This window comes from Apteryx mantelli, chromosome 8 (genome assembly GCF_036417845.1).
Source record: "Apteryx mantelli isolate bAptMan1 chromosome 8, bAptMan1.hap1, whole genome shotgun sequence".
Taxonomy (NCBI): Eukaryota; Metazoa; Chordata; class Aves; order Apterygiformes; family Apterygidae; genus Apteryx; species Apteryx mantelli.
Genome location: NC_089985.1, coordinates 8,880,276 through 8,904,252, shown reverse-complemented (window position 1 = coordinate 8,904,252; position 23,977 = coordinate 8,880,276). Strand labels below are relative to the sequence as shown.

The 23,977-nt window shown below is 43.0% G+C and overlaps 2 protein-coding genes across 2 annotated transcripts in view; one reads left to right on the top strand and one right to left on the bottom strand.

The window, feature by feature from the left end:
- COLGALT2 (collagen beta(1-O)galactosyltransferase 2) overlaps window positions 1-6,394 on the bottom strand; it is a 59,231-nt gene extending 52,837 nt beyond the window's left edge. The window contains exon 1 of the mRNA XM_067300412.1: window positions 6,129-6,394. Within this exon, the coding sequence (XP_067156513.1) occupies window positions 6,129-6,394 (266 nt within the window). The remainder of the gene's footprint in view (window positions 1-6,128) is intronic.
- A 4,737-nt stretch (window positions 6,395-11,131) lies between these two features.
- On the top strand, window positions 11,132-23,241 carry TSEN15 (tRNA splicing endonuclease subunit 15). The gene is made up of 4 exons (XM_067300411.1): window positions 11,132-11,212; window positions 11,989-12,070; window positions 13,270-13,405; window positions 22,805-23,241. The coding sequence occupies exons 1-4, from the start codon at window positions 11,195-11,197 to the stop codon at window positions 23,007-23,009; spliced, it is 441 nt and encodes a 146-aa protein (XP_067156512.1). The 5' UTR covers window positions 11,132-11,194; the 3' UTR covers window positions 23,010-23,241.
- The last annotated feature ends 736 nt before the right edge of the window (window positions 23,242-23,977 follow it).

The window sequence follows — 23,977 nt, the reverse complement described above, 5'->3', positions numbered from 1 at the left end:
CCTCTGATATGGAACTCTCTCCCCCACGGTTTCACTGTCACAACACAGTATTTTATTGGTGTCTAGCCTCCAAACACAACACATGCATTACAAAAGACTTGGTAGACAATTACACAAAGATAGGTCTACCCCGTTTTACATTTATCTGTCTCAAAATATGATTGCCAAAAGATAGCAGCCTAAATAAATGGGTGCATTTCCAAAGATACAAAGCATGAGGGATTCAGACCAAAAAGACATAGCGTATTATATTCACTAGCAAGTGTCTCATAGAATTGTTGCACATTTCAGCATCTCATTTTTGGTGGTATAACCTCCTGCCCCGGGGAGCTTCATTATTCATTTCTTGAAAGGTCCCAATATTCATACTCATATCTAATAGACCCTAACATAAAAGGTAGGGCAAGATACTCTTTGAGCATGGGGTCATTTCTTCAGCATAAAGTTTCATTTTTGTTTTTTTAATAGCTTGTCTTCCCTGGTTTTCCATTTCAAATATAAATAGCTTACAGCACAGGAAATTTAAAAGTTACCTCAATAAGAAAGAAGAATCAAGAAACATCAATTATGACTACTATCTCTGACCCTAATAAATTCAAATATAATGTTGGTTAATTAACCTTTCTGCCCCAACTTCCCCTGCTAGAAAACGGAAGTATTTCAGACCCGTTCTTTCCTTTGGTGCTGTTATCTAGATGCAAGCTCTTTGAAAGAAAGACTCTATGCCACACCTTGCACAACAGGATCATCACCTTAATTGTAACTCCAAGGTGCTACAGGTCCTGTCTTACTCTTAGCCCTATTTAGATAGCTTTAATAACATAGTTGTAGACTAAAAAAAAGAACATGAAAATCCATCTACAAATATGAAAGGGAACTAAACTCAACAAGGTTAGTTTTAAAAGACAAGCAAGTGAAAAGTCAATTTAATTTTTAAAACTTCAGTTTTAATATTTGATATGCAAACCATAGCAGGTGAGCAATTTTTAAATAGATATAAAACACCAGTGGACAGAAGCAACACACACAAAAGCAGCAGAATGGAACTTCAGCATTCCTAAGTGATTAATATTGACCACGAAGATTAAAGCGACCTTGTTTCACTAATGGAAACCAGCACAGAAAACACAGCACACTAGAAAGCCAACACTTCCCAGTGAGTAATAATACCCATTAAGGTTTCAAATATTCTCTGCATCTTAGTGGAAATTGCCATCTACGTAAGACTTTTCACATTTGAAAGTAAACTGTTGCAGAAAAAGAAAATACTCAGATATACTATCATTAGCTAGTTGTAGGCTAAAAATATATCATTATGGAGGTTATCATTATTACACTGCTCTCATCAGCTAATATTTTCAGCTACAACTAGTTCATTTAAGTTTAACCATTCAGTCACTAGAGCCAGCGTTACAGTAAGCTATCATCTGGGATTTATTCCAACTTTCTAACAATCTCACATACGGTACATGTTATCATTTCCAAAGTATACACATGCACTAATATACGCCACAGGTATACATTTTCAAGCACAAGAGAGCCTAATTATTACCTCCAAAGCTTCAACTCATTTATGCAGATACTTAATTCCCCAGGTTAGTAAAAGATGAGAAAGCAATAAGGCACAGCCTGCAGCTAAGAACAGATATTTAAAAATGAAATTATGGACAACTTTCTTGGCTGTACCATCACCTAATACAAGGACAGGAAATGTGTGAGCCAGTGTGATAAACAACTGAAAAACACTTTGGAAAGGAATGAAAGACTTCCCCTGAATGCAGGGTCCAACCAGCACTGACTCAATTCTCATTCTAATTCTGATGAACACACGCACCTCCACTTTGCAAGTGTTTACTGCAACCAAGATGAACCTGTCTGACAAATTAATGCTCTATATCTATAACTGAGTGGATCTCAAAAGAATCTTCATCTCCTCTCAGACTTCAGTGGCAACTAATGCTACTGAAATGCTGCTGATGCAAAAACAGTGAGATTTGAATCAAGCCCACTTTTTCTAATTTGAAGTTTAAGCAAATGTCTATTATGCAGCTAATTAACACAATCTGGAAACTACTTTTAAATGGAACACTTCAGCATTTGGGAGAGCTACAACACCCTTCTCAGGGTGTTGGTTACCAGAGAGGTTCCGGAATTAGCTAGGAAAGCCAAAACTCAGCATTGTTACTGTTCAAAACAAGAAAAACAACTCCAAACCACCCCAAAGAGGGGTTGGGACACACTAACTACATAACTTCTGGGTCATTTTTGTCAAAGATAAAGACAACCAATTTTCCACCTTTTCTGGAGTCTCTTCTGACACTAATGCAAAAAAAATGCAAAAAGTCTTCTTAACACACCCAAATTTTCTAACTCAGCTAGGCTGGATTCACAGCCCTGAGAAGCTCAGCCCACCCCAGTAGACTTGCCAATACACAAGGAGTCTATTAGAAGAACACTCCCTAGCTAGAAAAGAAAAACAGCATTAAAAGAGAATGGCCATTAATATTCTTCAACATGTAGATCCAGTCAGGATCGGGAATCCAATACCCTTGTTTTCTCAAGCCTCTCTGCTGTTGCTGGGCACTAGCTAGTTTCTCACAGCACTACGTGGTTTTTAACCCAAAGGTTGTCTAGTCTTTCTACAGGCATCCAAGGGGAGGGCTCCAGCCCCTTACTCCCATCACTCCTCCTTTGCAAGAAGCCGCAACTGCCATCTTCGGCATTATTCTTTGACAACTCCACAGGCACCAGCTTGTCAGAAAGGTAAGGTGGGAGGTTGGGGTCTGCCGCCAAGGTGTGAAATCTTTGCTGTTCCCACCTCCAGAGGACATGGGACTCTTTTCCTCGGGAACTCTGGGACACAACGGCCTTCTCCGAGGGACAGCGATGGAGGCATGCTGGCTTAGCATGCCACCCCTGCAGTACGGGCTTGCATTTAGTCAACGAAACCAACCCTGCAAGAAGTAATCATTTTCTGTTGTCAAGCAGGAGCTACCATCGATGCTGGCCACTGCCTTGTGGCTCTCAGACAGATCGCCTATGGCCAAGTCTACCCTAGTAAACTAAACGGGACCAGGACAAAAGCCTGAGCACCGTTGCACAGAAATCCCCACTATTAAGTCATTAATACAATCCTGGAATGATCCAGCCTGTGCCAACTAGTGCTCTCCCAGACAACAATGACTGGGGTTAATATGGGCCAGGGACCAATCCCAATAGGCAGCTTGGATGCAGCTTCCTGTTTTTGGAGGGAGAAGGAAGGAAGCATTTAACTGAAAGGACACAGGTCACATCATGCCAGCTGGCCTCAGACCGAAGAGTCCGCTTGATTCATTAGGATGCACGTAGTCAGCAAGTCCTTCCAAGGGTGCTCACAATCACAGAAACCGAAGAATTCAGGGCAAAGGGAAGAAGAAAGTATAAGACTGTCCAGAGCACATCATTTGTTCTGTATTAGGCTAACAAAGATGGAGCACCACTATTAAGTAACATAGGATAAGAATGGAAAATTATCAACATCTGTTCAAACTCATTCATTGTCTTTTAATCCTTCTTTGGTGTCAGTCACACATCTTCCACCCTAGAAATTTGTCTGAGGAATCCATCATTGAATTTAAGCCCTGGGCAATACAAAGAACATGTAAAAGTTTAAAAGATGATATATGTTTTTAATTTTCATTCTCAAGACCTACATTTAGACATTTTAAAACACTGACTTACTCAAGAAATTTTGAAGTAGAACACAAGTGGTGGTGAAAGAATGCAACTCACCAACTTCAACCACCACTTCACTGCCATTAAAACCAACAATTCCAGTAACACAACAACACAGGGAAAAAGGTAAGTCCTGGAATTTCTCTCTTGAAAGAACACTGTCAGGCACAAAGAATCTGAAATGCAATCTACTTCCAGAAATGGATTTCATTGTTCTATTTGTTTCCAAAAGACTTGACAGATATTATCTGTTAGCCTCTTCTTAGTGAGTAAATTGTGTCCTGAACATCCCCACCTCTGAAAAAGCTCAAGCTATTGGGGTGCTCAAGTAACAGGACTAAACCCCTCCAAGGAATCACTGCCACACTACAGGTACTGCTTGCTCTCTGTGGCAACTCAGAGTCTACAAAACTTCATTTTCAGTGACTTTTTAGTCCTTTTCTTTTTAAAATTTCGAGTGAGGCATTTTCCGGTTTAACCATGGGAAATGGTTAAACTTTTACTATTTAACCAAGGTTTGTATCTGTGCACAGTCCTTCTGAGAATACCACTTCACTTTTATAACCATCTCGGCATACTTTTTAATTATTTTGCACTCTAATTTCATGAACAGTTGCCACAAATACGTTTACACAACACTGCAAAGACTTTAAGTAAAAGTACACATAGTGCAGAGAATCCACAAAAGAAATTTTAGATACAGTCAGTGACTAACAGGGCTTCAAAACAAGCTTATTTTGTACTTCTACAAGATGTATTTGAGGATCTGCCCTGCTTTTGCAATCAGATCTGCACTTACAACTTCCATTACAATAAATTTTGTAAACACCATGCAAACACACTTTGCTGAATCACAGTCAATATCTAGGGTCTGATAATATCTACTGTTATATACATTTGATGAAACAAAACCCAAAAACTTTTCTATAATCTTGCTTTTTAGCTAAAACAGCAAAATTCTTACTGATGCAAATGAAAGCAGGACCAGGTACCTACACACACAAATGTGTTTGACACTGATCCACTGTTATACATCAGATTGTAATTCCATAACCAGTTCATTTGTGAAGAACACCACATTTTTGCTAATATCATAATTTGTTTTGTGCACTCTAAATTTAAAAAAGAAAAGGCTACAAACCGATTAAACCAAGCCACTAGTTTTCTATTAAGACCTGTAGAGTACTTCAAGACAAGTGACAAACACATTCCTGAAGTATTTACAGAAATATCTAACCCTGTTTGTTTAATGATGTTTTAGTATCAGTGATATGATGGGGGGGGGAAGGTCCTCAAATCCCTTCAACCAAAGGACTTGACTTTATCGACTTCTGCAGTCAACAGAAAACTTCCCATTGACTTTAGTGAATTTTGGATCAGGTCCTACATCACCATTTCTTATTTTACACCACTCCCACACATTATTTTTGAATCGTTTCAGGCAGTTCCTGTTGCTCCAAACATTTATGTCAAGTTGAGAAGAAAAGATTTTTTCCCCCCTTACAGATAAGGGCAGAGTGACCAACCCCCAAACTGGTCTAATTCCTCCAGCCGACACGCACTTGATTGCCACAGCTGCCCACATGCTGTGATTTCTGAATGCATCTTTCAGACTACAGCCCTGCAACAATGCTCCTTTTCAATGTCCATCAGCACCTACTCAGCACGTCTACTCTTCAGCCCTGGCAAACCCTGACAATCTCCCCACAAAGCCTCGTATTTACAAGCCAGGAAGCAAAACACCACTCTCCCAACACAGCTCTCCTTACTGAGCTACAACCACTTCACGTCTGTGCATTCGCACAAATGCTAGGAGGGCGAATACTCGCAGGCTTCAGGCCAGCTTCGCTCGAAAACTCGCCTCCGTACCGCAACGCGCGCAGCAGCTGCCGCGCTCCCCACCGCGGAGCCGTCTCGCTGCTCCGGGCGCCGCCGGGCCGGCTTCCCCGGCCACGCGGGTCGGGGGCCGCCTCCCCGGGGCCCCACGGCCAGGTGGGCGAGCTCCTTCGCCGCTTTCGTGGCTTTCCAGCAACGCGGCAAAAGCCCGACTCCCGCTCGCCGGCTCCGGCGGTGGGAGCTGCGCCCTGGTTTGGCGGCTTCTTTCCCTGCGCGCCGCTGCCCTCGCCCGGCCCGGGCAGGCGCCGAGCCGCGGCTACCTGTGCTGCCGCAGGGAAGCGGGGAGGAGGAAGGGGCGGCCGGAGGGCTAGAGGAGCGCGGGCATCCCCTCTCCGCCGTCCCGGGCACGGCCACGCTGTCGGCTCCCTCCAAACCCCCGCTCCCGCCGGGACCGCGAGCCCCCCGCGCACGAGCAGCCCGGCAACGCGAGAAGCGCGGGCAGCCGCGGCGCCGCTTGCGCCCCGGGGGCGGAGGGAGCTGCGAGCCGCCGCCGCCGCGGGGCTCCCCGCCGCCCTTACCAGAGGGCGATCCTGCTCTTGGGGTAGTGCAGCCTCTCGATGCAGCCGAGGAAGTGGGGCAGCGTGTGCGCCGCGTTGCGGGCGATGATGGCCAGGAACACGGTGGGCTTCTGCAGAGCCGACTCGGGCAGGGGCTGGGGGCTCGGCGGCGGCGGCGGTGGCGGCGGCGGCTCCGGGGGCAAGCTGGCCCCGCAGCCGCCCAGCAGCAGCAGGAGGAGGAGGAGGAGGAGGGGACGGGGGGCGCGGGGCCCGGCGCACGCAGCCATGATGGGCGCCCGGCGGCCGCGGGGAGCCGCGCCGGCAGTGCGGGGCGGCCGCTGCAGCGCGCCCGGCGCCGCGGGGAGGAGGAGCAGCAGCGCCGCCGCCCGCCCGGCCCAGCGCCCCCAAACCCGGCCTTCGTGGGCAGCGCGGCTCGCTGCACCTCCCCCGGCACGGCGCGGCGCGGCGCGGCGCGGCCCTCCCCCCAGCAGGCTGCCGGGCGAGGACGCGACCCCGGGGCCGAGTGTGGCGGGGGGTGCGCGGCGCTAACCGGGCCCGGCCAGGTGGGCGGGCAGGCAGGCGAGGGTTAGCGCATCCTATGCAAGGCCCTGTTTAGCGCAGCCTTTACGCACCTGCGTAAGCACTTTGCAGGGTTTGGACCCCGTAAACGCAAAAGTAACAATAAAAAAAAAATGCATTTAACGTTTGCATTTTGGAAAGAGACCTTTTGCAAATCCTGTTATAGGCTTCTCTTCGAATACTGAAACAAACACAAAGAGATCTTTTGGTTTGCTACTTACATGAAGATTTCACACTCATCCATCCCATCCATTAGGGAATGAAACTGATTTAGTGCTTTTATATCAAAAAATGTTTTGCAAACATCCTTGGGATGCCCATGTGAAGCAGACTCATACACAGCACCCAGCTGAAACTGCAGGAAGGATAAGCAGCGTACAATTATCCAAGCTTGAATTTGGCTGGAGGATGGAAATAATCTGTGTGTTTCATTGAGTCACCCTGTCCAGCAACGTTCCCATGAATGGACATGAAATATTGACATTAAGGAACAGATGACAGTTTAACAACGAAATAAATTAAACCATGTTATAGCAATTAAAATTATTGGGTCATGATCTTAAAGAGGGCATAGCAATCACAACTCCCTTAGAAGTTAATAGGATTTGGGTATGTTAAACCCTTTTCAAGATCAAATTCCTAATTAACTCTAAGGATCCTATCACTGTGTATCTGTTTTTTACTGTGGGTAGGTAGTCCCTCCGAACTGAACAGATCCACTTAAAGCGAGTCATGCTAGTTGCTGGAGTTGCTGCCCATGTGCTTGCAAGATTCAAATAAAAGTAAACATTTAGCAACCAAATAATCTGTAAACATTCATACTCTGTGAATTGTTTGCTGTTCTTTGTTTAGAGAACATAATTTATCACCAACACCAAATTATATTGTCTCAATTTCCTGATCAGATGACTCCCTCAAAAAATAAAATGAAAAAGAACATCCTAAGAAAACATTAAACTTCAATAAAGAATCTCCAGAGTCAAATCAGCTGCACTGAAATTCAAGAAAGTTCTGTAATTTGCAAGCATCTTCCTAAACAATTAATGAGGATATATTCCTCCTGTTTGCCCTTATGACACCTTTATAATTGTCCTTCTAGAACAATACATTAATGAGGCTTTTCTTTCATGGTTAGTTTGCCACATGTTGCTTTTATGCTTGGATTCATTAACCAAATAGAAGGAACAGCTTTGTAGTCTGTATGAAATGATTAGGGTTTCACAGGAGCCAGCCTACTCCACACACAAATAATACCACTGTAGCCCACGGGACCACTCACACTTGGAGGATGGGGACTAATGCTACTAAACTATGCTTGACATGGAGGGCTGGCAGCCAGCTTTTTTCAGTCTACTGACTCACGTATGTTCAAGCTGAGTCACAACCCAGCTTTTGAGAGGCTATGCAGCAGCTTCAGGGGAATATGAACCTCCTGTAACTCCACTCTGCTATACCTCCTCTGTAGTTGCAGGTGGAACAACACAGGCTGCACAGCAAGTGCTCCCTTACTCAGGTGAGGGAATGCAAGGTCAGCCATGCCCCCATAACCCAGCGCCAGCCTGGCTGCGTTAGTTCAAGGTCAGGGCCAAGCACAGATTATTTCCTCCAAGGAACAAGGGAAGATGGAGGAGGAAGAGCCTGCAAAGCTATGGCTTTATCCTACATGCAAAGCAAAGTGTAAAGAGACAATCCAGTTAGGCATTATTGTGGTCAGTATGTTTGCTGAAGGTTAAGCATGCACTTTGGCCTGCCTAACTCCTGCTGTCTTCAATGAAATCTAAAGGGGCTTCCACAGTTTTCAGGCTGCTTCTTTTTGTTCTGTGAGCAGCATCAGAATCATAACAATCTCTTCAACTGCAATGCCCCCAGCAGTATCCAACAACCAGTAATTTCCTCTTCAAAGTGACTTTCTTCTTACACACACAATTTGCTTTGCTGGCTGCATCATGTTGGTATACAAAAGAAAATTTGTCCTTACCTGGAGAAGGATCAGTAGATGACAGAAACATGAGATGTGTTTCTCCATGCATAAGAGAAAGGAATCAACTCAGCTTTATTTCTTAATCCCAGAGCCATGTAGCACAGTTGAAAGTTTGGAAATGTCTGACTTCTATTAAAAGAAGGAGTCAACAGTTACAATTTATATAATTCTTACAGATGCAAGTGTGTATATGCATATATATATATATGCATACACATATGCATCAATGAATATATATGCACATGTATACATATCTATACATACACACACACACACCCCTATACACACACATCTATATCAATTCTTATCTTCTTTATTAGTGGCCAAAATAATATTCCGCTTTTTTTTTTTTAACCAGACCCCAGTTCTGCTGTGATGGGACAATTAATTGCCTGCAGTAGAAATATTCTGGCTCTGGGGAAGAAACAGCTTTTTTGTAGATTAAGTCACACAGAAATAAATTTAGGCCACTTGTTTTATCTTATGCTAAACATCCAAACCAAACAGAAACATTCCAACTGTGAGAACTATCTCTCTGGCAGGAACATACTCCCTAGGTTAGGCAGGTAACAAATTCTCTCAGAGGCAGCTCTCTTCTAATTAGAATTTCTGCTTTCTGCATCAGCAGAAAATACAGAGGATCCATCTTTCTGATAAAGTATATCATATACATGGACCTAGAAGCATCTATTTTCTTTCATTTGTTTCTTCTTCTCTGAGGGCCCAAATCTGTCCAGTCCTTTTCCCAGCCAAGTAAACCACCAATGCCAACTCTTCCCTGCAAGTCTCAGAGACTGGAAAGTTTTTTTTTCCTAAATCAGGACTTGCTTTTGTGCAGAGGCAATCAAAGTGTCTGCTAAAACCATGCTTTTTAAACAGGCCAGCCTCCTCAAAATTGCTTGAATGAGAACAAGAAGATTGGTCCTAATATGATGACTTCCTGCAGCTGGTGTGAACCACACACCAATTTGCATACTCAGTAAGTACAGATTAATTTTCATTTATGCTTTGTTTATAGGCTGATGACTATTATATGACTATTATATAATAAGATGGATTAAAGACAACATTGTTCATTTTTCACTATGCCCTGTGCCAGTTTGATCATCTCAAGATCAGAGTTTTGTTTCTTCTCATCAGTGTAGCTGTCTGGCTGTTTTCAATCTCTGCCAGATTTTTCTTGGTGTAGCCTGATCAAGAACAAGCACAGTGCACTAGCCAGGGCTTTACAGTCTTTCATTTGATGTTACAGTTTGCTCTTTAGTTCTGTTAAAAACAGCATGTAGCTTTTTTGTGCATGAACACCAGCTTGAAACTATTCAAAATGCCATCAGAGACAGGCCTGACTTGATTTAAGCCAGTGTTTGAAATGAGTCAAAAGAGGTGCCAAGACAGATGGAGCTGGTGAACTCCGGAAAGACAGACCTGAGACACTTTGCATTAGGCACATCATACTCGTACTCTGAATACCATACATCAAGAATATATGTTCTTTGCTTTTGTTTCTGTTTTTACTCTTTTTCTCCCTTTATACTTTTTCTCCAAACAATTCCAGAGGGACTTTCAGTCAGACTAGATTTTGTTATGTGCATCTGCAACTTATTCTCCCCATGATTATTTTTCCTTCTCTTCCCCGGGGATTAAAGTATTCGTTCTTTAACATGGATGCCTTTGAGTGATGTGGACATCGCTGTTTTCCCCTCATTCCCTCCGTCTCACCCATTTACCCCAGCTTCGACGTGTTTCCGTCCCGTCTCACAGCTCTGCAGCACCTGCCTTTCTCAGGATGGCCTTGCTGGCTATGGCCCCACACGGGTGGCAGAGCCACATGCATCCAGCTGTGGCGGGAGGGGACTCCTGACAGTCCCTCGGTGTCTACACGGCATCTGTGAGGCGTAGAGAAGGAAAGCAAGTGTGGAGGTGCCCTACAGAAACCCACAGAGGAGGTACTTCTGAGGCACTCCCTGTCTTCAGTAGGAAATCCTTTGGGTTTCACAAATCGAGACAGGCTGAAATCTGTGCCTTGTGTCCCTAAAACTTCCCTTCTGCCAGCACCAGGTCTCCTCTGCAGCCTCCTCTCCTGCTGGGTCAGGACACCAGACAGGGCAGCGTCTAGTCCCGGTTTCTAGGCTGCTCCTCCTGCTGCTCGTGGTATTTATTTTAAATCCTCTAGTTTCCTTGTGAAATAAGATCTTGCAGTAGAAAACGGGCTACAAAAGGACCGACCGTGATCAGATATATCTTCCTGGCAGCAAACAGTGTTTAACACAGCGCTTCTGGCCGCGGGGGCAGAGTTTCGGCTCCGAGGGGAACGGGGTGGAGGCGGAACTGGAGCGGCGCGGCAGTCGGAGGGGGACCGCTGAGCCGCCAGGCGCTGCCCGGAGCGAAGTCGTGTTGCACCGGGGAGCGCATGGAGCCGGAGGCCGCCCCGGTGGCCGGGGGCAGCGGCCCGGAGGGTGGCGCCTCCGCGGGCGGGCAGGATGCGAGAGGAGAAGGGGGCTGGGCGGGGGGCGCTGGCGGCAACTGGATGGTGGCTCACCCCACGGTAGGCCTGTGCGCGCCTCGGGGGCGGCGGAGCTCTGCGGCCGGTAATGGCCGGCTCGCAGCGGAGGGGCGGCGGCGGCCGTTAGGGGCCGGCGCGCGCTGAGGGGAGGGGGCGGCGGTTAGGGGCCGGCGCGCGCTGACGGGGGGGGGGCGGCCGTTAGGGGCCGGCGCGCGCTGACGGTGGGGGGGGGGGCGGCCGTTAGGGGCCGGCGCGCGCTGACGGTGGGGGGGGGGCGGCCGTTAGGGGCCGGCGCGCGCTGCCGGGGGGGGGCAGGAGGGGGGCGGCCGTGCTAATACAACCATGTTAATATAACGTGCCGCTTGGAGTTTGGGCCTGCTGAGGGGGCTCGTCTTACAGCCGGTGAGGCTGGTGGGGTTGCCGGGGAATACCGGCTTTATTGGGGGGGGGGGGGAGGTTGTAAATGCTGAAATTGCAGCGGGAAAAGGGCGAATATCTTAAACTTTCAATTCGTATTAATTTTTAGTATGCTGAAAACATGGAGCTATTTAATTTGGCTGTCCTCTTATGTTGATGTACTGCAGCAAAAATAGGTAGACCTCCACAAAGCCAGCTCTGTTCCGGAAACTGTTGTGATTCCTTTTTTTTTTTAGCTTTCTTTCTGTAGACCAAGATAAGGGGAATGTTGAAAAGAGACCTTTTAAGATATTGTTAGAAAACAAAATCACCTGTTAGCCCTTTAAACTGGTTTCTTGGCTTGGTCTGTGGACTTTTAATACAACTTAAGCTTTCTTTGACTGCTATGTTTTGGGTTTCAGTTCACAGAGATGATGTCCCTTGATATATCTGACAGTGCTCAAATCTATGCTGCATTCCTAGTTTACCTGGACCTCTTAGAAGGTAATTCAATGAAGTGACTGAATAGACATCTCAGGAAATGTATTGGTAATCTTAGGTGTTAGGGTATTAAAGTTTGTGTACCAGCAAGATCTATCCTAGAAGAGACTTTGGCATTCTTTTTGAAACTTAACGTAGTGATGGTTACCTAAGAAATGGGTGGTATTTTGTCACTGAAGACTTCCATCATGTGCCTGCCTAGAGCCTTTACGAAGATTGGGGCCCATTTCAGCCAGCAATCACAGTTAGAGATGTAAGTGTTCCAGCAAAAGAGGAGTAAGGGAAGGAAGGAGGATGCGGAAAGGGGAATTTATTAAATCCGTAGTTGTGCTGGTAATAGAATCCTTGTTTCTAGATTAATGTTTAAGTTACTAGGATTCCCACTTAGCAAATGGCTGATGTGTGCCAGCCTAATTAGGATGCCATTTTCTTGAAAGGGGAAGTATTCCTGTAGGAAAGAAGACAATTTTGAAATTTGGTGGCAACAATTATCACAAACTTAGTGTAGTATTCTGGTGTCTTACAATAGTGGAATAAAGAGAGTTATGTGATGCCTAAATCTCTGTCTGCAATTCTCCCAAATGGGCTTTATTGAGAAGCGACTGTACATAGGCAGGCAGCCAGCATAATAAAACAACTGCAGTTTCTCTCGGAGGCTGGTGCTCCTCAAGGTCAGGAAAGGAGGAATTTTGCAGACCAGAAAGCACTGTATCTATTATCATTATTGTTACACCTCCGCAGAAAATGGTTTAATAAGCCTTAAGAGAAGACTCCTGTAGTTGGACGGAAAAATTTTTTAGCCTCCTCCCTTCAAGCAGAAGGGAAAAATTATGTAGCATTAGTTATCATGCTTTTAGCACCTGTTCCTTCACAGCTTAGATAATGATAAATTTCAAAATTGGATTACAGTTTTATGGTACAGACTTCAAAACAAGATAAACACTGTCTGTCATCTTTTTTCCCTATGTGAAACAAAGATTTGTGGGTCAGATCCCCATCTATCATCAGTCTGTAGCTTTGGAGTCAGACTACTACTGATCCCTTAGGTTTCCTTAACAGGATTGTGTCTCCGAAGGAGAACTCAGGAATTGATTGGGGTAATTGTCTCTCATGGAGGGAAAACAGAACCTAAAATGTTAAATTAAATTCCAAGCTTGGTGTATGAATGATAAAACTTGTGTTTTGTGTTCTGGTCCATCTAGGAAGAAACTGGCATGAAGTCAAATACGTGGGATTAGCAGACCTGCAGCTCATATGTTTACATGCACGTGAAAGAGAAGTGGACAGTCAACAAGTGGTGGTGCCAGTACCTGTGCACATATCATTAAGTCATGAGAGGTGAGGATGTGATCAGTGTTTGGACTGAATTACCAGTAAGATAAAACAAAGAATAGACATATTTAACAGGCTGCTGATAACTTGGTTGGGAGCTGGGGAGGGAAACAAGGAAGAAATATCAGAGAGAAGCTGTATTTCAACCTGTGAGCAGAGTTATTCTGGGTATTGTGAACATATATGTGAAGTTGATGTTTCTTTAATTTTCTGAGCTGCATCAGTTTCTTTGCCTCCTCCCTGGAAGTGGTAATCCTTTGAAGTAAGTTTCCCACAGCAACTGCCTCTTTTTGTTGATAAACACTTCATATTGTTTAAAAGTAGCATGTGCTCTCAGAGATAACAATGGATATCAAAGTAGGTGTTTGAGAGACAAGGTTAGAATACAAGACCTTCACAGCTTATGCTTTGAACGTTCTTGTGCTGAATTTTTGTTGTCTGGGAAATCTGGTAATACTTATGTCTGTGGGCTTTAAAGTACCTAAAAGGAAAAAGAAAACAAAAAAAGTCCCCTCAGACTTGTCTAAGAATAAACATTTTTTTTTCTTATTGTTGAATCTCAAGAATAAGCCTGGTGTGTTTGGTCTGTTTTGCTTTTTGCTTTTGAAGTATAATCTGGCTACTTTCAACCGGAAATTCCTCTTATTTACCCAGAATCTAATGTGTAACTGTCTCCCGAGCTATGATTTTGACTTGTATCTGTTCAAAAATGCCTTTTAGGTACTTACTTTCCTGGTGGCACATGCAAGACCAAATAATTCTCAAGTGGAGAGAAACATAGCTATGGCTTTCTGATGTTGTAAATATTTTCGGCTTAGAGAAATTCTGTTCCAGTGTTTTTACAGAATATTTTATCTGGCTGTTGGAGTAGCCTCAAATATGCAGTATGATTTATTCTCTGACTACATCTGCCTTCTCTGTTACTGGTATCTGCCATTCCTTCCTATGATACCTCTAAAGATTTGAACTATTTCAGCTACATCATGTGGTAGTGAATTTTTTGATTTCTTGTGTTCTTACTCTCACTCAGAACATGTGTAAAGCCAGCCTTGAGAACATCTTGCTCGCGTTTGCTGTATCCTCTTTCTCTGTTGGCAGCAGCCTGGAACAGTGGTAGATAGCTAATTAATTGCACTTAGCAGACTTTTGTGTGTGTGCGCGCGCTCTGGGAATGATATTTTAGACATGCTATGGCTTTTTTGCTTTTTCTTAGGTTTTAGAAATGACAGGTTTGTCTCTTACAAATAGGTTTCCATCTTAATTCTGCCATGTGTTCTCCTGAAAGTTTATCTTCAGAAGCGATTCATTTTTGAGGGAGGAAAAAAATACCTTACTAGATACTGATGGATTCAAGTACTGTTAGTTACTGAAAAATCTTTCATTTGCAAATAGTGGTCAATCATTCTTGTGGGCTTGGTTTTACAGAGAAATATGGCATGATCTCTGCAACAGGAGCAAAGCTGCTGAGAGAGGACCTGCAGGGTGAAATACTGAGTGTCATTCAGCCTCCCTGTAAGAAGTAGACCACTGCATATGTGTGAAAGGAACATACATCCATACATAATTCACAGTGTTGGGATTTGAACTGGGTTTTGGGTGGGGAAAGAAGGCAGCAAGGTAGGGTACGGGGTTTTTGAGAAATTACTCCTGTGTGCTAAGTTGTTGTGCTTGTTTAATGTAGTAAATTTCCACCTTGGTTGGAAACTTTGATTCCTGGCATTGAGTTAATGCCAGCAAGTATGTTCTAATTGGTTTTTAATGACAGGGAGATATTGCGCTGCATGTACGTCCTATCTTTTACTGTTTCATTGGGGCTTTTCATTTGGAGCCTCTGAACTTGTTTGTACTGCGGTGATACTGTTTGCTCTGTTTCTGGCACCAGTGTGGATGGAATCCATTACTGGAAGGATGTGTGTTAGAGAAGCAAAGAGTGAATGCGTCACATTGATTAAAAGTACAGTTTGTGACTAGGTTTTGCTATAGAGCAAATACATAGAGTATGTTGTCACTAAAATGAACTGAATACAGTGCTATATTGCCAGATGGGTGCTTTAGAGCCTTGTATGTGCTCGATACCCTTGACTGTTGTCAGGCAGGAAGGTAATATATGCTTGTATCTGTGTTATTGAACGTGGTGTTCTTCAGGGCTCAGGAACTGGTGTTTTAAGCGTCAGTAGTAAAATAATACAATGACTTTGACTGGAGTCCTGTGTAACTCTAGGAGTCCATTTTGAACCGTGTGTATGCACATGCATACACACACTTGGAATTTCATTAGCAGGCCACTGCTGATCCGACCAGGCTTGGTCTGTCATCATAGAGACTGGACAGCACCAACTCCTCAGCTCCTTTGTTGGAACAGGGGACAAAAAAGGGGCTACGGACAGTAACTGCAGCTCAGAGTAACTGCAGCTCAGAGTAACTGCAGCTCAGAGTAACGACATTAAAAATGCATCCTACAGAGGGAGTTGGAAGCACAGTACATTACAATATTGCTGCCTCTTTACTCTGACAGTGATGGATGTTTTGTTGTTGTGATTGTTGATAGCAGGAGTCTTGGAGGTATCTGATGTCTTAAACATCTAAAAGTCAAATTTCTCACTTAATTTCCCAAGTTATAGGTGGTCAGGAAGGCTTTTGTACTTAGCCACTTTGCTGTTTTGTTGAAAACAATGTTTTGGTTTTTGTGTTACTTTCTTCTATAAGGTAGAGGAAAAGGTATGAGTACAAATAAATGCAGCTCACTTTTAACATCGAAACTTAAGCCATCAGAAGGGGTCGGGAAGCTGGAAATGTTCTGTCCCCACTGCTGGATCTGGAAATTCTGTGCTAACTGCAAAAGCAGCTAGCAATTGGCAGCGTTTATTGGCAGCGTTTCCCTGCTTAACCAATAAGGCCTGGGTAGGGGATGCTGGGGTGCTTTTCTTCTCTGAGCTGCTTCAGCAAGGACCTGCCAAACTCTGCCTTCCCAGGTGTCTCATGAAGATTTCTCTTTGGCTGACACTCAGACAGCAGAGGAATGTGTCCTTAAAGACCATAGTAAAGTTGCTGTGGAAATCACCAGCAAGATACCTAAGCAAATGGTAAATGTGAGTGTCCTTTAAAATAGCAAAACCAAAACCCATAGCTGCTCAACATTGTTGTTGGGTTTTTTGGGGGGTTTTTTAGCCTGTTCGAAGATTTCATCTTTTCCAATTCATGTATGACAATTAACTGTTTAAGGCAAAAGCTGTTCTGCTTACAAGCACAGTGCCCACTTCTACAAACAACTAGATGGAAACTAATCATCCTGCCCTGCCAGTGTAATGCGCAGTAATTCAGCACTCCTTTCGGTGAATCCTAAAATTACGGGGTCTGGAGCAAGTGACTGCCAATGCAAATAATAGTCTTACACAGTCTGAAAAGTGATTTCATGCTGTGCGTATGTGCACTTAAAGTGAAGGTTGCTGAATCTTCTGTCAGTAAAGACCTGGAAAATAAAATGCAGCTTCTTTCTGTCTTGGACCACTCTCTCAAACATACATAGCTGGTTAAGGTTCAGAGAACCTATTTTTTGTACTCTGTTGTATTGAACAGTAATTCATACTTGTTTGTGAATCTGCAAGAGCAATCCATGGGTCCACTGACTGTGAGCTGTTTGCTGTTCATTACTGCAGACAGAGCCTCAGTGCGCGCTGAGTAGCTAATGGTCAGTACATCCCAGAACTGCAGTTCCCTGCATGGGATAAAGCAGTTAAATACAGGTGGTCCTGTTTCAAAGCTGGCAGAAATTATTTGCATAAACCAAACTCGGCAAGTATATGAGAGTTTGTAATGTTGACATCTGAATTTTCTAGATAGTGTTAAAAGCCTTGGTTTTTTTCAGTCCTAATGGAATTAGGCAGTGCCTGTTCTAGACAAATAACATTGTCTAAGCAAAATGTCCATTGCTAATAAACCCTCAGGTTAATTGATATTTCACAGTTCCGTTTATTTCTTGTATGTTAGTGTGGGAGCTGAAGGTTGGTGAAGTTAGTGATGCCAGGTTATGAAGACTGTAAGGTTTGTTTCAGCCTAGGAGGAAAAGGGTTTTTTTGTTAAAATAGTAACTTAATTTTGGAAAAAAATACGTAAATGTTTCATTTTAAAGCTAATAAGCATCCTTAGAAACAAGTCTGAGGGTTGGAAGTGATTTATCCTCTTCTAAATACGTAGTTTGTGAAATGAATCTTCCTCTAATCTGAAGTGGTTTTACTTGTAGGTAGTACTTAAATGCACTGGAAGTGTGACATGCTCTTATCTTGCCTCCCCTTCACAGTTTTGTCAGTAGCTCTTTCTGCTGTTAGCATTATTTGAATTTAGTCGTATAGTAAATCACTCAAGGAAAATATAATTAATGGTTTCTAAATACAAACTGTTTAGCAGTCATTTAGAAGTGACTTTCCTTTTCCTGACCAGTGAGGCATGTGGTATTTTCTTCGTTGTGCGTGTTTTGTTTTGTTTTTTGTTAATAACAAAATCTTGAGTTTCTTCTAGCATCCCATGTTGCTGTAGTTTAGAAACAAATCCCAAGCAACAGGGTGTGTCCATTTCCCTTCCCCCACCCCCAGCTCTGCTTCTTCCCATATATTTCAAGGCACAATCCAAACTTTGGGGCAGGCAGCAATGCCTGGAGCAGTATTTGTTTTCCTGATGGTGAGCCTAGAGGATATGCTGTGCTGTTTTTGAAATGCTGGCTAAATTCAAGGTATTGTGCTATAGGAGGTTGCCTCTGCTTTGGTCCTCTCCATTATGGAACCTATCTGAACAAATCTGGTGCAATGGTACACTCCAATGCATAAAGTAATGGTTTCTGATATAGCGGTACAGAGACCAACTTGTATCAGTTCTCCAGCCCTGCCTTGCATGAAGGGGAAGGAGGCTGTTCAGGCTGGCAAAGCCTGCAATGAATTATTCATCCAGGTATAAAGGGCAGATTGAAACCCTTTTGGGTTTTATGGTAAGGAAGGCAGTAGTTCCATTTAAGCTAAATGGAGCACTATACGACTTCCATAAAACTACTCTGAGCTTTCAGTGTTTCCTTTGCTTCTCAGAGGTACTTGTATGGCTTATACCATTGAAATACACTTTTGTTTGTCACATAGTTTGCTGCTTATGATAGCTTTCCTTTATGATTATTCTGTTCTCTTTAGTTTTTGGACAGTCATTTGAAACCTCAAGTTACTGTCTAAAACCTAAAGTTCACCGGTCTTATACCTTCCCTTCCCCCCCCCCCGCCCCCGACAGAAAAGAACAGCATCACTTTGTTAGGAGCAAATCATTATATGTGTTATGAATTTCTGATGTACATTGAAGGCCTACCTGATAAAAAAGACTCTTGTTCATAAAAATTAAAATGAGGGAAAGGTTAAAAAAAAACCTGATACAAAAGACTCTTGTTCATAAAAATTAAAATGGGGGAAAGGTTTAAAAAAAAAAACTTTTTTGGGGGGGCAGGTTGATTTTGTTCTTGTTGGATTTTGTTTTTTTTAAGCTATTACTTGCAACAATAATTGAAGAACAGATAAGTTCCCAGTGGCCTTTTAGTTTGAATGCAGCAGTAAGGGCAGATGCAGAATAAGACTCATGGTGCTACTACCTGAGCTGCAGTTGTCTTTGCACAATGTTAAGTTAAATTTGCTTGTATGACTGACTGGTAGAAAAGAAGCAACTCCTGTTGGATGTAGTTTGCAGGTGCTTGGAAAGCCCTTCTAAGGTTCTCTGATGCAGAGGGCTTTAGAAATGCCAGCTCTTTAATTTGATATAACAGTATGCAGGTTTATAACAGTGAACATACAAAATCCACCAGTTTTAAATGGATTTCTAAGCTATTTTGAAAACTGCACTGTAGGATCTACAACAGAGGAAAATTATTATTTTCGGAATATATTTAGTCTTACTCTATTTGTGGGACTTCATTTTTTATCGTGCTGGTGAAAGGCAAACTTTCCAGTGCTCCTTGTGGTGCCTGCATTCCCTCAGCTTACCTATGTTATTTTCCTTTCACAGCACCTTTGTTCAAGACATACTTTCTGTGAAACCTAAAACCTCAGGATTGTCTCTTTTAACATTCAGTGGCTTTTCTTCATGGGGAGAGGGAGGGGAGAGAAGGGAGAGGGGTGGTTGCAGGATATTTTAGCTCTGTAGACTTCCACTGTGCATGCAGCAGCACACATGCTTGATTGTTCTGTGAGCTCTCTTGGAGCTCTAGCTGCTTTTTAGTTTTCACTGGACAGTCATTGACATAAATCCTATGAAGGTAGCATGTGTAGGTTCTTCCTAGTCAGGCTGAACCTGTGGATGAACAAGGCTATTCTGGGACCCAAGTACACAGGTGATGGAGTATTTTGTTGTACAGTGTCCCTCTGGATATGACAAGGTAAAATGTTGCATTCTTCAAGCATGGGCTTTACTTGAGACTGTTTTCAAGACATGCTAAGATTTTATTCGGACACTAGAGAATAGTATTAACTGTTTCAGACACAGTTGTAACAGTTTCTCAGCTGCACCTTTTTCCCATGGTGAGTCTCTAAATTCTGCTTAAGACTTGATGTCTAGTCAGTGGAGTGGAATTACAACATCGTACTTGAATGCTTGTTGAAAAGGAAGAGCCAGCTGGAGCCAGTCCATGCCAACTGCTTGACACCAGGACTTACATGGAGTGCAGGCTGTTAGAACATGGCCTGTAAAGGCTTGTGCACCAAGGACGGAGTGATTGCAGCCCCTTTGGTATCACTGGGAATGAGGTTTGCAGAGTGTGTCTAACAAAGTTGGGACTGGTGAAGAAGACAAGGCTAGTTAGGATGCTGATGAACAGAAGATACTGGGACTATTGATGGAGTATGCCAGAGCACTGGATGTACTGAGCTCCTCTTTTCCAAATATTTCTAATATTTGACAGTTTCAGAAGTATTAAATACACTTAAGCAAAAGCCATCTTTTATAACTGAAATCATGTGTATGTACTAGCAGATTCACCAGTCATTAGAGTCATTTGCCTGATAGCGTGAACTTAGTCAATTAATCCTCTTAATTGGTCAGTTAGTTCTCTAGGGGGGAAGTGTTACATATAGGCTTTTGTTTAAGACTTCATTTCAATCACTGAGGCTGTTGTGTGAGCTGGGTAGTGTAGAGGGCTGTATCTGTTGAGATAAAGGCTTTTGGCCTTGTTTAGGAGGTCAAACAAATGCATTCCTTCAGAAGGCCAAGAATAGTTCTTCCTTTTTTTCATATAGAATGTGTTAGATGCATCAAAAGGATTAAAAATACCCCACACCTTTCCAGAAACATTTCATTTTTCTATTCATGGCAGATAGCAAGTGTAGTGAAATCAGCACAAAGCCAGATGTTCTTCTGACTCCTTTTTTGAAATGTCCATTGCTGTAAAGAAACTTTGGGAACGTGCTGTATGTAGAGGCTAACAATGATGCCTTGAGGGAGAAGAGAGGAAATGCAGGCATCTGATACAGACTTCCTGAATTCCAAAGCTTATTCTTTTAAAAGATACCCTCCCACTAATCTGCAGATGTGCTGCATTGCATTATGGCTAGCTGTGGCACACACGTATGAGAACTCTTCTTTTGGTGCTGCCTGTGTTAAGAAAAGGGCAAAGAGGAGAATCTTGCATTTATGATTTTAATTTTTTTAAGGCGATAGCAGCTGATACTCCAATTGTGGTGGACAGTGTTGGGCCCCAAGGATGGAAGTGTTAGCAGATCATCCTGAAGCAAAGACATATCTTTGTGCTCTTTACGTAAAGCCTTAATATCTCTGTTACATGAAATGACTAACACTGCACTGTATTGTTTTGCATTGCATTATGTGTGGGCCAGTAGTGAAAGCAAGCGAGAAGACACTCCTGAATTTAGCCAAGTTGAATTATGAACAGTTCGGAACACAGATGGATACTTAAGAGAGTCATGGGTTTAACAGCATAGGCTTTCCAGGCTGCCGCTTATTCTTTGCCACTTCCTATTTGGCTTTTATTAAGGGATCAAAGAGGTTTGGAAGGGAAGATGATGTTTGAAGTCTGAAAACTGATGCGTTTAGAAAGAGCCTAATTTTCAGCTACAATGACCAGCTTGAAAAATACACATTTTCTAGTGCATGAGAAATGGGCACATGAAGTGAGGGGGAGATTTTTCCCACTGCAGAGCTGACCTCTCCCCAGGGTGTAACCTGTCCCAGCTATCCCAAATGAACCCTATTGCAGCAGACCTTTTGGTGAAGGAGAAAGCTCTCTGTGGTAACGCCTGCTATAGGGAGTGTTACTGCTCTGTCCCTAGGCTGTGCACCTATGACACTCCTTCAGTACTTGTCCCCCCGTCGGAACTGTAATACAAGGACTCCAGGAAACAATGCTGTCCTCAGCTCTGATCTAGAAAGTAACTGGCATATTATTCTTAAAAAAAAAAAAAAAAAAGAGTGGGGAAAAAATGGCGTAACTTTGTCTTGAATTTTTAGGAGAGACATAATTTGTGCTTACTTCCGTCAAGTCACTAGTCTTTTGGCTTCTAGTCTGGATAGGGAGGTAGAGAAAGCTGGATCTAGTTCTTGGGTCCTCCACAAATTTGCAGAGTGACCTTAGCTAAGTAGAACTGTCATGCAGAGACTGAAAGACTCATCTCTACAAACAGAGTAAGTCTTAGTTGTTGTATTGTCTAAGTAAACACCATATACGCATAAGATAATTTCTTTTTTAATCTAATGAAAACAAGGGTGTTGGAGATTACCATACTATGATTATGGTAGTGGAAGGGTGGTTGAGGCACGTACACTAGTATGCCTAAGGAAAGCTTGGAAGCACGCACTGAGCCATTTCCAGCAGAGATTTATGCAACTGAGTATATTTTAAAGTAAAAGCAAGGTCCTTTGTTATTTAAGAAATTGTATTTGTTGCTCCAGAAGTTATTCAGCATCATGTTGAAACTGGTTTATGGGGCTTTTGATTCTTACCAGAACAGTTATCCATTCTTCAGTGAAGACAAATTTGCAGAATAAAAATTGACTTTTTATTGGGTAATCTTTCCCTCCTCCAGCTTTTTAAATAGCAGTTGTGTTAAAGCCCAGTTAAAAGGCTCAAACATGAGCTTCTACTATTCCTCCATCCTCCCAAGCTTTTCAGAAATTGCCTTTTGCTTTCTAGGGCAAAAGTATTCTTCTACAGGGACAGTATTAAAGATCAGAAAATAAAACCAACCTGTTTCTACTTTGTAGAAACATCTCTGAAATTAGAGAATCTACCTGACAGTAAGAAAAAGTCAGTTTTCTGTTTTGCATGTTATCAGTATCAAAATCTACAAAAAATAAGCAATGGTGCTTCTAGCTTTGTGCCATGAGTACATGATTATGGACTGATTTCTAACTAATTTTATTTTTCTCTTCTAGGATAAGAGAAATCATGCAGAAAGCATCTCTCCCACAAGACAAACCTGACACCCCACAGTCAGTTACGCTGGCCATAGTTGAGTCGGATTCCACAGTAGTCTACTATAAAATGACTGATGGCTTTGTAATGCCAGATCCTCCTGACGATACTGAAGACATAGACAATAAACAGTGGAGAAAGAAAAGAAAGAAGCTTTTCAAATGATTAAGACAAATAGACTTTTCTTGAACTGCTGTCCTCAAACTTAAACAAATCCAGGAACTTATGCATGTAAATAAGTAGTGCGATAAAGTCTCACTTCTGCATATCAAGCATCTGTTCACAGAGGAGAATGGAGGTTTGTGCAGATGCACAGAAATAAAATGCCATTTAAAGTATTACATGGGTCACACTTTTGAGACAGATTGCTCCTGACTAATAAATACACTTCTGAGAAGTTTCCAAAGCTAGTCTCTCCTTTATATCTCTTCAGTTACATAACAGAATAAACTCATCATTACCCATATTATAAATATTTATTAAAGGTAAATCTTAAGGGTTTCTGGCAGGAATACTGATACCGAGTTAAAGGCTTTGTAGTTTACAGAGTCCCTTTGTTTTAATACTGTAGAAAGGCTCATGCTACCTACCAGTTTCCTTTGCTGAATACTTATCTTCTTGCCCCCAGTTTTTGAGAAGAGGTTTTTCCACAAAAACATCCTATTGTAAACTTTTTTTTTCTGCAGCGAGAAAACTGACTGCCGCAATACCAGAGGCTACTAGAACAAATCCTAGACTAGTAAGAGGATCTTGAAGTCCTTGCATCTTCATGAGGAAGGACCAGCCTCTGCTAGTAGGTTCAAGTGGAGGTAGGTATGACTGGGTCAACACTTCCGGGGTTAATTGATCCAGGGTGGTGTCACCCATGTAGCTGAATGCACACCATGTTAAAGGTCAGGATCTGAAAACTCTTCCAGGCTTGAACACAGTGCTCGAGGCTGATCAAAGAACTGAAAGTGCCTTGTGTTTGCATCACAGTGCAATGAAGTTGTCTACGTGATGCCCTGTCCTCTTTCTTAGGCTCCTGTGTGTAAAATTGCTTCACTGTGCTTTTAGTGCTTCACTGTCACAATAGTACTGAAAGTTCCCTGAAGAGGAGGAGGGTATTCGGGCGTGTTTTCCTGTATCATTAA

Excerpts from the sequence above, each read along its gene's own strand:
- TSEN15 (XM_067300411.1), top strand. Across the intron at positions 12,071-13,269 it reads TTACCTGGACCTCTTAGAAG|GAAGAAACTGGCATGAAGTC; the intron begins GTAATTCAATGA and ends TGGTCCATCTAG. Across the intron at positions 13,406-22,804 it reads ATATCATTAAGTCATGAGAG|GATAAGAGAAATCATGCAGA; the intron begins GTGAGGATGTGA and ends TTTCTCTTCTAG.